This window comes from Melospiza melodia, chromosome 24, assembly GCF_035770615.1.
Source record: "Melospiza melodia melodia isolate bMelMel2 chromosome 24, bMelMel2.pri, whole genome shotgun sequence".
Taxonomy (NCBI): Eukaryota; Metazoa; Chordata; class Aves; order Passeriformes; family Passerellidae; genus Melospiza; species Melospiza melodia.
Window position 1 is genome coordinate 5,006,063 of NC_086217.1, and position 13,768 is coordinate 5,019,830.

At 49.8% G+C, this 13,768-nt stretch overlaps 1 protein-coding gene across 3 annotated transcripts in view; it reads right to left on the reverse strand.

Moving 5' to 3' along the window:
- SEPTIN9 (septin 9) overlaps positions 1-13,768 on the reverse strand; it is a 160,773-nt gene that overhangs the window by 107,485 nt on the left and 39,520 nt on the right. The window contains exon 1 of one of the 3 annotated variants that reach the window (XM_063175469.1): positions 5,989-6,567. The exons of 1 other annotated variant lie outside the window; for it this stretch is intronic. In XM_063175469.1, coding sequence (XP_063031539.1) covers positions 5,989-6,010 — 22 coding nt within the window. In that variant the 5' untranslated portion in view covers positions 6,011-6,567. Of the gene's footprint in view, positions 1-5,524; positions 5,655-5,988; positions 6,568-13,768 lie in introns of those variants that run through there. One more of the 3 variants, XM_063175468.1, reaches the window with a different exon arrangement.

Consider the following 13,768-nt stretch of genomic DNA (forward strand, 5'->3'; position numbering starts at 1 on the left):
TCCAGAGCTGTTTATAAGTCTCTAACAACACTCTTGGCATCAGCAACCCAAAGCTGAATTAAACCTCACACTGCAGGGATATTTCACTTCACCTGCAGTTCAGGCTCACAGGTGTCCCATGGCAGGGAAGCAGCACCTGGTTAATCAGGATAAATCAATTTAACCACAGAGCCATGTCCTGCTCAGCCATGAGGAAATTGAGTTTTCAGTGTTGGTGCTTAGGAAGGGAGAAGCTGTTCTTGCAAACAGACGCTGCTGGGAAGAAACAAGGATAAAGCTCAAGAAATTTCTTTAAAATGGGTCAGGATGCATGGATATTGGTTGGGCACACACATAAAGGATGCTGTCTCCATCAGCTGTCCAGAGAAGCCACCAAGCCCAGGTGGAACAGCCCCAGATCCCACCCACAGCCCTGTGTCAGGGATTCTCCTCACTGCAGTGCCAGAACAGCTGCCAGCTGCAATTCTGCAACCCCTTCACTGCCAGGGAGCTTGAGCAGAGACCCAAACAGCAGATCCTCACCCAAAATAAAGGGGAATGGCAGCACAAACCCCTTTTCCTGAAGGCTTACAGAACATCAGAGGCAGAGCAAGGAATTCTCCCTGCCTCCTAACATGGGGATGCCACAGAGCCCTGAGCCCAGCACAGCACTTCCCTCTAACAAATCCCTCTGTCCACGAGTTCCAGCTGCAAGGAAAAGCCAACAGGACACAGATATTGTGCTTCTGAGATCATTAAGGCAACACAAGACATGTGTTGACCCAGACATACTTCCCTAGCTACGTACTCGCTCCTACTCAGCATTATGGTATGCTGGACCTTGGAAGAGCCCTGACTCGCATGAGAAATGTCCTCCCTCACCCCAGCAGCATGGGAATCGCCTTGCTGGGAGGCTCCAAGTCATCCAGCAAAGATAAAAATCTGCAGAGGAGCTCCAGGCCAAGCTGAGCAGAGCGGTGTCGAGCAGCGTTACCTGAGCTGTCAGGCCAGGGATGAGTTGTGCCCCACAGTGGGACCATATTTAATGGAGATGAGCAGAATTTCCAGCAGATTTAAGAGCAGACATCAGGAAATGGATCATGCTTCATACCTTGACGTGCCTCAGACAAGTGGGGGAATGCATCTGCTGGCCAGGCAGCCAAAGGGGCTGGGAGCAGCACAGAGCCTGGAGAGGCAGCTCCAGAGCCCCAAAAACCCCAGACCCTTCCCTGAGAGACCTTCTGCTCACTAAGACAGGACCTGCAGCCAGCACAGGGTGCTACAGAACATGTGGGGTGAGGCACAGGTGGTTTTTACAGGGCACTGCAGCAAGGGATGGGGTCAGCACCAGGCAGGGACACACTGACAGCAAAGTGAGGGTTGAACACACCCAGGAAGGTGTCCCTGAGTGCCAGGGCTGGGTGAGTGCAGTGGGATCTCACAGGAGGTGGAACCATGTGCAAATGCACAGCCTGGGGTCCCACATGTTCTCAAAAGAGAAAGGAAAATGTCTGGTAAATAAGGTGTACGCTGTGAGAAGGCACTAAACAGAGACATGTCAGGGTTTTCTCTGCCATTTCCTAGGGACACTGAGAAACCTGAGACAGGAAAAATAGCTGAAGCCATCAGAAGCAACCTCAGCCCCTCTGCCCTGACACACACCTTTAGAATATTAACTTTTATTTAAAAAATGAAGGAACAAGTACATCCCTCACATCTCCAGGAATCACAACCAGCACGCTGCTTTCCTTTCCTCTTTCTCAGTTCAGGCATGTGGTGCTTCCCAGGCAGCTCTGAGAATATCAAAGATGTTTTGTTGTGACCACCCAGCCCCTGCAAACCACAGCCTGCAATCAGGGGCTGTGTCCCTGCTGCTCAGGATGATGGATAATATAATATAATATAATATAATATAATATAATATAATATAATATAATATAATATAATATAATATAATATAATATAATATAATATAATATAATATAATATAATATAATATAATATAATATAATATAATATAATATAATATAATATAATATAATATCGATATAATATAATATAATATCGATATAACATAATGATAATAATAATAATAATAATAATAATAATAATAATAATAATAATAATAATAATAATAATAATAATAATAATAATAATAATAATAATATTGCACATAATAAATATACCTGCAGTGGATGTAACAGAAAGGTTCAGAGTGATCACCAATGGGTTAATTAACTCTTTCTTTTCTTTCTAGGCCACTCCAGCCCCCATGCCTGGCTCTGCCCAACACGTGCCACTCACTGAAGTCACATATTCAGATCACACATCCATCATCACCTGTTAACTCTTCAAATGAACGTTCCCAGTGCAATTTTAAAATGTATAATTTCACAGGGAGATCACACATCACTGCTGCACCCATCCTCACACAGCAGCAACCAAACCCTCTCTGCTCAAGGACATGCAGGCCTTTCCTTTTCTTCTAAGAAAAGGCAAAAAAGCCCCGCGGCATCGACAATTAAAGCTTTGTAGAGAGATCCGAGCCAGCCAAAGGGGAAAAAGGCCGCTAGGGAAAGACAGGAGAGCCATCTCCAGGCCACTGCCACCAGCGCAGCCTGGCACGGAGGGACAGAGCCCAGAGCTCCCAGCCCCAAACCAGAAACAATCCCATCCAGAGCTGGTGCTGTTCGTGCTCTCATCAGTCTCAGAAATGTGTGAGAAATGAGTTAACTGGGCCAGGAGACACAAACAGGTTCTGTGAGATTGTGTTCCTTCTGCCAGCAGCCACAGGTGTCACCTGAGACTGGCACCTTGTCACAGAGCAGGCTGGCACCTTGTCACAGAGCAGGCAGCCCCACAGCTGGCACTGAAGCTGGCACAGCCCTGCAGCATCACCTCACACCCCCCTGAAGGTGTTTGCCATTCCCTGGGATGGGACATGGCGGTCTTTGGACACAGGACAGCCCAGGGGACAAGCCCAGCCCAGCAGCTGTGGGAAAACAGACCCCAAAGAAGAGTTTAGGAGCAGATCCCACCCGCCCTGGAGTGCCCTCATGCCACCCTGCAGCCCCACGCTGGGCTCAGGATCAGCTCTCCCCGCCCACAGCACTAATTGAAAGCATGTTCAGGGCCAGGGCAGTGACTGGGACAGGGCCCCCAGCGTGGCACGGATCTGTTTTAATCCAAACCATCACAGGCAGGGCCCAGCGTCCCTGCAGGCTGGGACTGAGCTCTGCTCCCCTCCTGCAGCAGGGCCAGGGCCCCTGGCACCCCCAGAGCCCCCCAGCAGGAGCAGGGGGAGCTGGGCTCGGCCTGAGCACCCACTCTGGGCCATGGATCTGAGAGACAGCCTGGCGATATCAGCATCACAGAACCACCTGGGTTGGAAAAGACACCTAAAATCATCCATTCCAACCATTGTTTGCCACTTCTGTGCCCAGAATCTCTTCCAGAACAGTTCTGCCACACATTTGGAAGGTTTGAACTTCCCTGCAGCTGAGCAGCTCTGCCTGCCTGTGCTGACTCCTTCAAGCAGGGCCCTGTGAGCAGATCACAGACCAGACCTTCAGGCCATCCATTTCCCCATCCCACAGCTCATGCCAAAGTCACGGATCATAAACACCACCAGGATGCTCTGCACCTTTCCAAGGTCCCACACAGCTGCTGAGTGAGGGCAGAGCAGTTCTGTTCATCATCCTGGCAGCCTCCTCAGCTGAAGGAGGGCACACACCACATGTATGTACACCTGGCCCAGGCCACCAGGCCCAGCCACGTGCCATCCCTGCTCACAGCAGGGAAAACCAGTGGAAAACCAGTTCCAGATACACTTGGACACAGTTTTTTTGGTTTTTTTTTTTGCAAATATTGCTGCAGGGCATTAGCAAGAGCTCCTGCACCTTTGCACAAAGATGCCCTGGGAGCAGTGACAGCCAGCCCAGGCACCACGGCTCTGTGCCCCTTGCACAACCAACAGCCTGAGGGCTCAGAGATCCCCATCTTGGTGCTCCTTCCAAACAAAAAACCCTGGATCACACCACCAGGGAATCCCATTTCTCCCCAGTGCTGCCCAGCACCTCTGTGAGGAGGAACTGGCCCCAGCACTGCAGCAGGGATGGGATCACACCCCTGTCACCCCCTCCTGTCCCTGCCCAGTGGCACAGGCTCCCAGTCCAAAGCTGCTGAAGCTCAGGCAGCTCTCAGGAATGCTTTGAAGTGGCTCAGAGCAGAAAGCACAAGCAGCAGAGAGGGACAGAGGGCTGAGGAGGTGCCAGCAGCGCTCTGAGTGCAGGATGCTCCTGCAGGTAAATCCTCACCCAGGGGCTCTCAGCACATCCCTGCAAGGGGCCACCCGTGGGAACAGACTTCCCTGGCCACAGCCTGGCTCCACCCTGGCTCCAGAGCTTCCTCTGGTCGCTGTGGTTTCCCTCCCAGCAGCGATGGGCACACCCAGGATGAGTCCCTTGTGCCCTGGGGTGGCACGGAGGAGGGACACCCCAGATCTGCCAGCCTGGGCACTGCCATCCCTCCCTCAGCTGCCCTGCTCACCCTGCTCACAGGGGGACACCAGGCAGCCTGTGCCCTGTCCCTGCCACCAGGAACCAGCAGCCGCAGCCACCCTGGGCAGCTCAGGGCAGCAATGCCACCACCCCCAGCAGCTGCCCGGAGCTGGGAGCAGCTCTTGGAGGCGCTCAGACATGCACCGCGGGGTGGGAATTGTGGGGAAAACGGGGAATTAAATGGAGTTATTCATGTTATTCATCGCTCTGCCTCTGCCCCCACACACAACCAGCAAGGTGAAGCCCAGCAGAGAGCAGGGAGCAGGTCTGGAAGAAGCAGGGAGCAGTCTTTGGGAGAAGCAGGGAGCAGCTCTGGAGTAAGCATGTAGCAGCTCTGGAATAAGCTGGGAGCAGCCCTGGAAAAGGCCCTGAAATATTCAGGGAGCAGGTCTGGAAGAAGCAGGGAGCAACCCTGGAATAAGCATGGAGCAGCTCTGGAAAAAACAGGGAGCAGCCCTGGGAGAAAGAGGGAACAGTCCTGGAACAAGCAGGGAGCAGCTCTGGAATAAGCAGGGAGCAGCCCGGGAAAAGGCCCTGAAATATTCAGGGAGCAGCCCTGGAATAAGCAGGGAGCAGCCCTAGAATAAGCAGGGAACAATCCTGGAATGAGCAGGGAACAGCTCTGGAATGAGCAGGGAGCAACCCTGGAATAATTGGGGAGCAACTCCGGAAGAAGCAGAGAGCAGCTGTGGAAAAAGCAGGGAGAAGTCCTGGAAGAAGCAGGGAGTAGCTCTGGAATAATCAGGGAGCAAGTCCGGGAGAAGCAGGGAGCAGCCCTGGAACACTCAGGGAGCAGCCCTGAAAAAGGCAGGGAACAGTCCTGGAATGACCAAGGAGCAGCAATGGAACACGCCGGCAGCCCCTGCCCAGCCAGGCAGGGCTGGGAGGGCAAAAACGCCGGGAGGATACTTTGGCAAGCAGCAAAATCTCCGCCACAGACACACAGACAGACAGACAGACACACAGCCACGCAGCCAGGAGCCAACCTTCAGAGCAGAAGCGCGTCTCCATGCCAAGAGCTCGGTGATTTTCCTTCCTGCCCGTGCCCGGCTCTGAGCTCTGAGCTCACAGGCTCAGCATTCATCCCCCCGCGCACATGGGAGCCCAGGGGGGGAGAGAGAGGCACTCAAATGAAATCCAGACCTAGAAAGCAATTTCTGCTTCCCCCTCTTTGCTTTTCCCCCCTTAGCCCCCCTCCTGGCTTCTGCTGGAATCACCGTCTGTCTCCAGGGTTCGGGAGGATGGGAAAAAAAAAAAGGAAAAAAAAAAAAAAAAAAAAGAAAAAATGCAGAAGGGAAGCATTGCAGGGGAAAAAAAAAAAAAAGGAAATAAATAAAGGAATCGGCTGAAATCCACCCGGAGCTGGGCTGCTCCTCTGAAAGTACAGAAGCTGCTGGAAAGGTAGGAGGGCAGGGGCAGAGTATAACATAGTAAAAGATCAATAGCCTACCTGAAATCCGGTCCCTCTCCATTACTACGGGATATATTTAGCATCCGCGTGTCACGGCCGTCCCTTTTTTCGGTGGCGTCCCCTTCTTTCCCCCACTCTCCCTCCCTCCTTGCCTTGCCTCCTCCTCCTCCTCTTCCAAAAAAAGCTCTTTGTCTGGTCTAATTTCTTCAATCTGTTGCAATCATGAATGCATCCAAATTACCACATTTCCATGTGCTGATCATATGTTTGTGCTCCAAACTGAAGTAGCTTTGTCTCTTTGAAATGAAACAGAAGAGTAAGGGAGAAAGAGAAAGGAGGAAGAAGAAAGGGAAAGAGGGTACATGACCCGAAAAATCCTGTAACTCCCTGGAATACTCCAGCAGGCGCAGGAAAACTGGAAATCCCGAGTCCTCTGTAAAACAGTCTTAAAGCTACAGCGTGCGAGTGTCCGGGGGAACGCTCCAGCCGCCACAGCTCCCTCTTAATATCCACCAGGAGATGCTTAAGGAACTTGGCTCCTCACAACAACACAGCCAACAACTCATCCAGCTTCTCAAATCTCTCCCCACTTCCCCAGCCTTATTTTCCTGCTATTTCCTCTATCCCCTCCTCCTTCCTTGGCTCCAGCGTTTTAAAAGCGCGCAGATCCCGCACGCTCCCCCCCCTTTTTTTTTTTCTTTTTTTTTTGCCAGGTCTGAAGTTTCGATTCATGCATAAACTATTCGGCTGATGAGGGCTGACTTCATTCCAAGCTCAGCATCACGGGGCTGCTGCTGCTGCTGCTGCTACCAGGCAGACCCGGCTCTGGCATTCCCTGTGCAACCCCTCGGGGGCTGCCCTGGCAGCGCTTCTGCCTCCTCCCCACGGCCTGGCAGCGAGCAGCAGGATTTCCCAGCCTGCCAGAAGCCATAGTGGAAGTCTCTGGCCCGGGCAGGAGCTCTCAGATCTCTCCCCGGAGGTTTGAGAGTGGGTTTGGCTGCTGGAGATGCCCGGGCAGGGGAGCAGAGCAGCCCGGTGCCCGCTGCTGCTGTGCCCAGAGGGATGGAGGGATGGAGGGATGCAGAGATGGAGCAGAGCAGCCCTGCCGAGCCCGGTGCCCACTGCTGCTGTGCCCAGAGGGATGGAGGGATGGAGGGATGGAGCAGAGAAGCCCTGCAGAGCCCGGTGCCCGCTGCTGCTGTGCCCAGAGGGATGGAGGGATGCAGAGATGGACTGGCCCACATGGAAATTTCCGAGCCTGCCAGAAGTGATAGTGGAAGTCTCTGGCCCGGGCAGGAGCTCTCAGATCTCTCCCCGGAGGTTTGAGAGCGGGTTTGGCTGCTGGAGATGCCCGGGCAGGGGAGCAGAGCAGCCCAGTGCCCGCTGCTGCTGTGCCCACAGGGATGGAGGGATGGATGAGGGGATGCAGAGATGGGCAGACCCGCACGGAAATTTCCCCTTGGCTCAGGTGTGAGCATCTCCAGCAGGGGCTGCCCTCTGCCCAAACACCCTGAACAACCTTCCCAAGCCATCCCACACTGATTCCTGTTGATAATCACAGAATGACCAGGTTGGAAGAGATCTCAAAGACCATCGAGTCCAACCCAGCCCCAGCACCTCAACTCAACCCTGGCCCCCAGTGCCACATCCAGGCTTTGTTGAACACACCCAGGGATGGGGACTCCACCACCTCCCCGGGCAGCCATTCCAGAACTTTATCACTCTTTCTGTGAAAAACTTTTTCCTGATATCCAACCTGTATTTCCCTTGGTGCAGCTTGATCAACCAGCTGTGCAAGGGCACAGCCTCCATCCCCAGAGCTGGCAAAGAAATCACTCAACCCCCATGCTGGAGCAATGCTGGGAGGGACAGCACAGCTGTTCCGCAGGCCAGGTGTGCTGACAGGACCCTTGTGTGATCAGCATGGTCCAAGTGACAGTTTTTGCCCCAAAACCCTCACAAGTTCACACAGAAACACCCAAGTGTGACAGCCGTGACACAGCCTGGCACTGCTTTGATGCCATGGGCAGAAGGACAGGTTATTTATTGCCCAGCTGGATGAATAAACCTCCAAGAAAACACTCCAGGCACTACAGAACCTGCTGAAACCTTTGGGCAGCCTGGCCTTTCTGCCTAAAGTAAGGACAGTCAGGACATTCTATCACTGAGGATTTGTCCCATTCTGCAGTTTCAGCATCCCCAAACCAGAGGGAGGAACACAGCCAGCACCCAGCTGTGGGGTCAGCCCAGCTCCAAGCCCTGCACATCCCAGGGATGGGGATGGGAGGCAGCCCCAAGGTAGCTCAGTCCTTCTGGAAGGTTCTCTCCAATGTCTCTCTCTCCTTCAGCAGAGAACTCAGATTCCTCCCCAAATCCTGCTCATTTGCTAGCAGAGCTCTGCATGTTGCTGCTGCCAGAGCCCAAGGCACTGGAGGGGACAATGAGCAATGTTTTCCCACTGACAGGCTCATAGAACATTTCCTGCATCACATCTCAAAGGTGCAGAACACAAAGCAAGGACACAGGAGAGCTGCAGCACAAACCCCACTGCCCTGCCTGCACCAAGCAGCCCCATGGCTGAGGCTGGAGAGGAAGGGAAAAACCCTGGGGAAGGATGGAGAGAGGAAGGAGGTGAATGGAAAGGAAGAAAGGATGGGGGCAGTGCTCATTTTAACCTCCAGACTTTAACCCATCGAGACCCAGGTGGCTGGGAAGGATAAAATCACCTTTATTTGCAGGGCGGATCACCAGGAGGCACTCAGGGAAGTGAACCCAAACTGTGCTTAATGCAATTGAACTTGAAATGCACAAAACCTCCAGGTAGCTGCTCTCATTCAGACCCGGAGTGCTCATGCAAATTTTAATGGATTCACTTTAAAGGTGCAGTGCTCACAAAGCACTAAAAGGTAAATAATGGGGTGCCTGTGATTGAGAGAGGGGTACCCCGTGCTGGTGATGTCAACATGGGGTTTTGTTCCCCTCAGAGGTGTGTTTCCAGGGCTGTGAATTCCCCATTTTTCTTAGTTTTTGAGAAGCTTCTCAAATGTCTTTTCAGTGGTCTGTGCACTGTACAAGTGTGCACAGGGAAAGCAAATACACATTCCATTTTTCCAGCAGTACTGCTGCAGTGGGTTTTGTTCTACAAAAATTGTCAATTACAGTCTCCCACAGCTGCTAAAGGCTGAGGGGAAGTGAAGCACACCCAGATTTTAGGAAGAGCACAGAGAACTCTCTGCCCTGGCCAGCTCTGCCTTCTTGGGGTTCAAACCCCCCTGGGGCTAATTTTGGAAAAGCCACAAGGAGAGGGAGGATGCAGGAGAAACTTTAGGGAAACCACTGCTGCCTGGTGCAAAAACAAGCCCAATTTCCATGTGCAAACAGTGCTGAGACACTCCTGGGGCAGAGCCCTGCTCTGGGGCTGCCACGGGCTGCACACGTTTTCCCTCCCAGCTTTGGACGTGGCAGCCTGCAGGAAGCACTGCCAGGTGCACAGAAAGCAAGGAAGGAAATCACAAAAAAAGAAAGTTGAGCAAGGCCTGTGCCAGGCTCAGCTGGAGCTCTCTCTGTCACACAGCTCTGCCAGGCCAGGGCAGAGATGAGCAGGGACAGAGCCCAGGGCAGCCAGGAGGGGCTGCAGGACAATTGTCACTGTCACCAGCCCCAGCAGGGACACAGACACCTGCAGGAGCTCAGGTAGATCTGATTTGCTGCTCCTTGTCTGCCTCTCCAGGTTTATGCTGGGATTATGTTCCTGGTGCATTTAATTTGAGCTGTTTTCTTTCTTGCCTTTCATGCAGTCCCTCAGTCACAGCTGACCACTTCCACCTGTGGGAAATGGATTTGTAGAGAGTTTTAAAAGTTTAATGAAAGGTTATATATAGAACCTTTTAATATAACCTTTATACATGTGTATATATATATATATATATAATTTATATATAATATATAATATATATAATTTTTATATAATTTATATATAAAATGTATATATATAATTCACATAAAGATAAAAATATATTTAGATACAAATTAAAATAAATCTAAAATATATTTATATATTTATATAATATATAAAATATATAAATGAATATTTAAATAAATTATATATAATTTATATATTATGTTATATATAAATTTCATATATAAATTATGTATATAATGTACTGTATGTAATTTACTAATTTATCTCTATGTAAATTTTGAGATAAGAAATGTTGATTTAAAAATGTCACAAAAGAGGATAGATATTGTTGAGAGAGAAATGGAGTTAGAAAAAAGTTTTAAAGGATAGTTTAGTAAATAAGATGAGATATTTTAGAGAAATAGAATTATGAATTCTATTTCTCTAAATAGAGAAATAGAATTATGAAAAATAGAATAGGGAATAGAAATAGAGAAATAGAATATAGAGAATAGAATAGGGAAATAGAAATATGTATTGTAAGATTTACAAAGAGTAGTTTTGGGTGATTAGTTTTAAGTTTTTTTAAATATTGTGGTAAAAAGTTGATAGGTTAAGAAACATTTATAGTTTTTTGTAATTAGTAAAAAGGTGGTTTTTAAGAACTCTCTGCAAATCCATTCCCACACCACCAGGGTTTCAGCACTGGAGAGGATGAATGCTGCAAGCCCAGTCAGGGATCAGAAGTTCAGCATTGGGAAAGCTGCAGGAAGCAGCCAGAGCAGCCAAAGGGCCTGGAGAGGCAGGAAAATGGGGATCCAGCTGGTTCTTTACAGGTTATCTCAGAAAATGGGGATCCAGCTGGTTCTTTACAGGTTATCTCAGAAGATGGGAGTTCAGCTGGTTCTTTACAGGTTATCTCATAAAATGGGGATCCAGCTGGTTCTTTACAGGTTATCTCAGAAAATGGGGGTTCAGCTGGTTCTTTACAGGTTATCTCAGAAGATGGGGATTCAGCTGGTTCTTGTACAGGTTATCTCAGAAAATGGGGATCCAGCTGGTTCTCTTACAGGTTATCTCAGCTTGCTGGATATCTGGGAGGAGAGCACAGAGGGAGGACAGTGTGGCAGAGCACAGCATTCCTAAATCAAATTATGTTTAGTGAAGCATTTTCACATGAGGAAATACAGGTCCAATCAAGTGCTCCAACTCAATCAAGTGTTACTCCATTATATTCACTCTGTGCTTTTACCCCCAGGCTGCACTGAGCCAGCAATGAGAGTATCTGAGCCTCCATGGACTGTTAGCTCTAAAAACCTTTCTTTTTACATTTTTATGAGCCTTGATGATGAGGAAGAAAGAAAACATTGGCTAAAGCTGCCCTTTCCATTTGGGAAAAATTTAAAATCGAGCCAAGGGGATGCTCCTCTTTCCAAGGGAGGCACTCACACTCTCAGTGCTGCTGCCCTGCTCTTTGCCAGGCGTTTCTTTGCCTCCTCACTCCATCCCCTCTCCCAGCTCTCAGCAGCTCCCCATGTTCTACCAAGCACTATTTTGTGCCTCCCTGGCTATTTTTCTTACAAAAACCTCTATTTGCTCAATGCAGGGGCACACAATTCACTCAGATCCTCCTGAGTTACTGCTTTCCTGAGCTAGAGAGCCCACCCAGGGCACAAATCTCATCACCACACAGAGCTGGGGTGGCAGCAGGACCTGGCCCCTCCTGCCCCAGCCCCACACAGCCCCTGAGATGATACCCACAGAGTTTCCCCTGGAGGGATTTAACTTTAAGGGATTTATCTTTAAGGACAGTCCCCCTCCTCTGTGCTGGCTCTCCACCTCTCTGCCTGCTGTTGGAAATCCCTCCCTGCTCACTCTTTAACACTCCTGAGCTGAACAATTAACAGCAGCTGGCAGGGCAGAGCGAGAGGAGAGGCAGGACTGGGCACTCCTCACCCTCCTGGGACAGCAGAAGGAGTTTCAGATAAATATTAACTCTTCCACAATCCTCAGATGGTGTTTTCCTTCCTGGACCTCTCTCTCCTATTAGTTTTGCCTCTTGATCCTCTTTGAGAGCCCCAAATGTGATCTTAAACATTTCTATTTAAACCACACATCCATAATCTTAGTTCCATCATTCCATTTTGGATGTTTTCTCCACGGCCTCAGGTCAAATGTGCAGGAAGGGGTTAGTGCCTGTCAGCACAGAAAGTGTAAAATTCTCAGAAACCAGTGTCAGATCTATTGTCAGGGCTCTCAGGGCTTCCTCCAGAGATGGCTGGTGCTGAGGTGAGAAATAACCTTGCTCAAGGACTTCTGCTCCTGCCCTGGAGGAGCCACACTGCACTTCCACGTTTCCTTTCCTCAGGGGAACCCTGTGCACCTTGTCAGCATCATCAACAAATCTGTGTCACACTCCAGGGCAGAAAATGGTTGTCTTAAAACACAGCCAGCAGCTGAAGCCCCCAAACATCACAGAGCATTGAAAACTGGCCATTGCAGAACCACTAAATGGGAATTCTGGGGATTTTAAGAATTCAGGTTCTTGCTGAATGGCAAGTGAGTGCTGTGGCAATCATTGTTTTACAAATAGGCAGCTGGGGTGGCAGAGAAATTGAACAAGCTGATGATGGATTAATTAATTAAACAAGTTGATGAGCTACCAAACCTTCTGGGAATGTCCATCCCAAGACATCAGAACACTTGGGGGGGATTCCAGGATACAGCATCCCACCTGAGGTGCTTCACTGCATTTATTGCATTTACCACTTTTATTGAGGTAAAAAGCCAGAAAGTGAGGCAGAAATTCATGGCTGTGTTTTAACTAAATGGGAATTCTGGGGATTTTAAGGAGAATTCAGGTTCTTGCTGAGTGAGAAGTGAGTGCTGTAGCAATCATTGTTTTACAAATAGCCAGCTGGCATGGCAGGGAAATTAAACAAGCTGATGATGGATTAATTAATTCATTAAAGAAGTTGATGATGATCTGGAGCTACCAGACCTTCTGGGAATGTCCATCCCAGGACACCAGAACCCTCAGGGGGATTCCAGGATACAGCGTTCCCCCTGAGGTGCTTCACTGCATTTATGGTGGCCACTTTTATTGAGATAAAAAAACCACAAACTGAGGCACATTCCCGAGCCACTGATTTCTGTTTTACTGTCTGTTTTCCTCCCAGCAGAGCTCACAGAGCCAGGTGCTGTGGGAACAGCAGGGAGATCTCCCTGCTCACCCTTTGGGGACAGACTGGGGATGGATCAGAGGAGCTCCAAGGGAACAGGACGAGCAGCCAGGGCTCAGCACATCCCCTCAGCAGCACAGCCCAGGGCTCTGAGCACCAGAATGTCCCAGCTGTGCACTCAGGCACTCCCTGTGAGTAACACACAACACGTGGGAGCCCCACAGGAGCCGGCTCAGAGCCCACGTGCAGAGTTACACAAGCCCTGTGTGTGTGTGTGTGTCCCTGCAGGAACCAGGCACCTGGGCTGGGAGCAGCCTCATGGCTTTAACTCCTTGCTGCCCAGAGCTGGGGGAACCCTGGTGTCCACTGAAAAGTGCAGCTGATCACAAACATCAGGCAGTGTGTTGTGTTCTGGATTGATTCTTCTACGAATCTTCTCAGCCTACATGAACATTAGACTGCAGAATTGTTGGAAGACCTGAGCAGGTATGGGCAGGGAGAGTTGGCAAAGTGTGACTTCAGGACTTAAATAGGAAGATATTATGTCTAAATTACTTCTAATAGCTGTTTGAAAGTCAAATGTGTCCTCTCTCAAAGAGAATGTGAGAAAAGCACTGTGTAACCCTTTAGAATCAGAATTTTGGACTTTCTGTGCTGACAGGCACTGACCCCTTCCCTGTACATTTGACCTGGAGAAGGCTTTCAAAATTGGAATGATGGAACTAAGATTATAGAT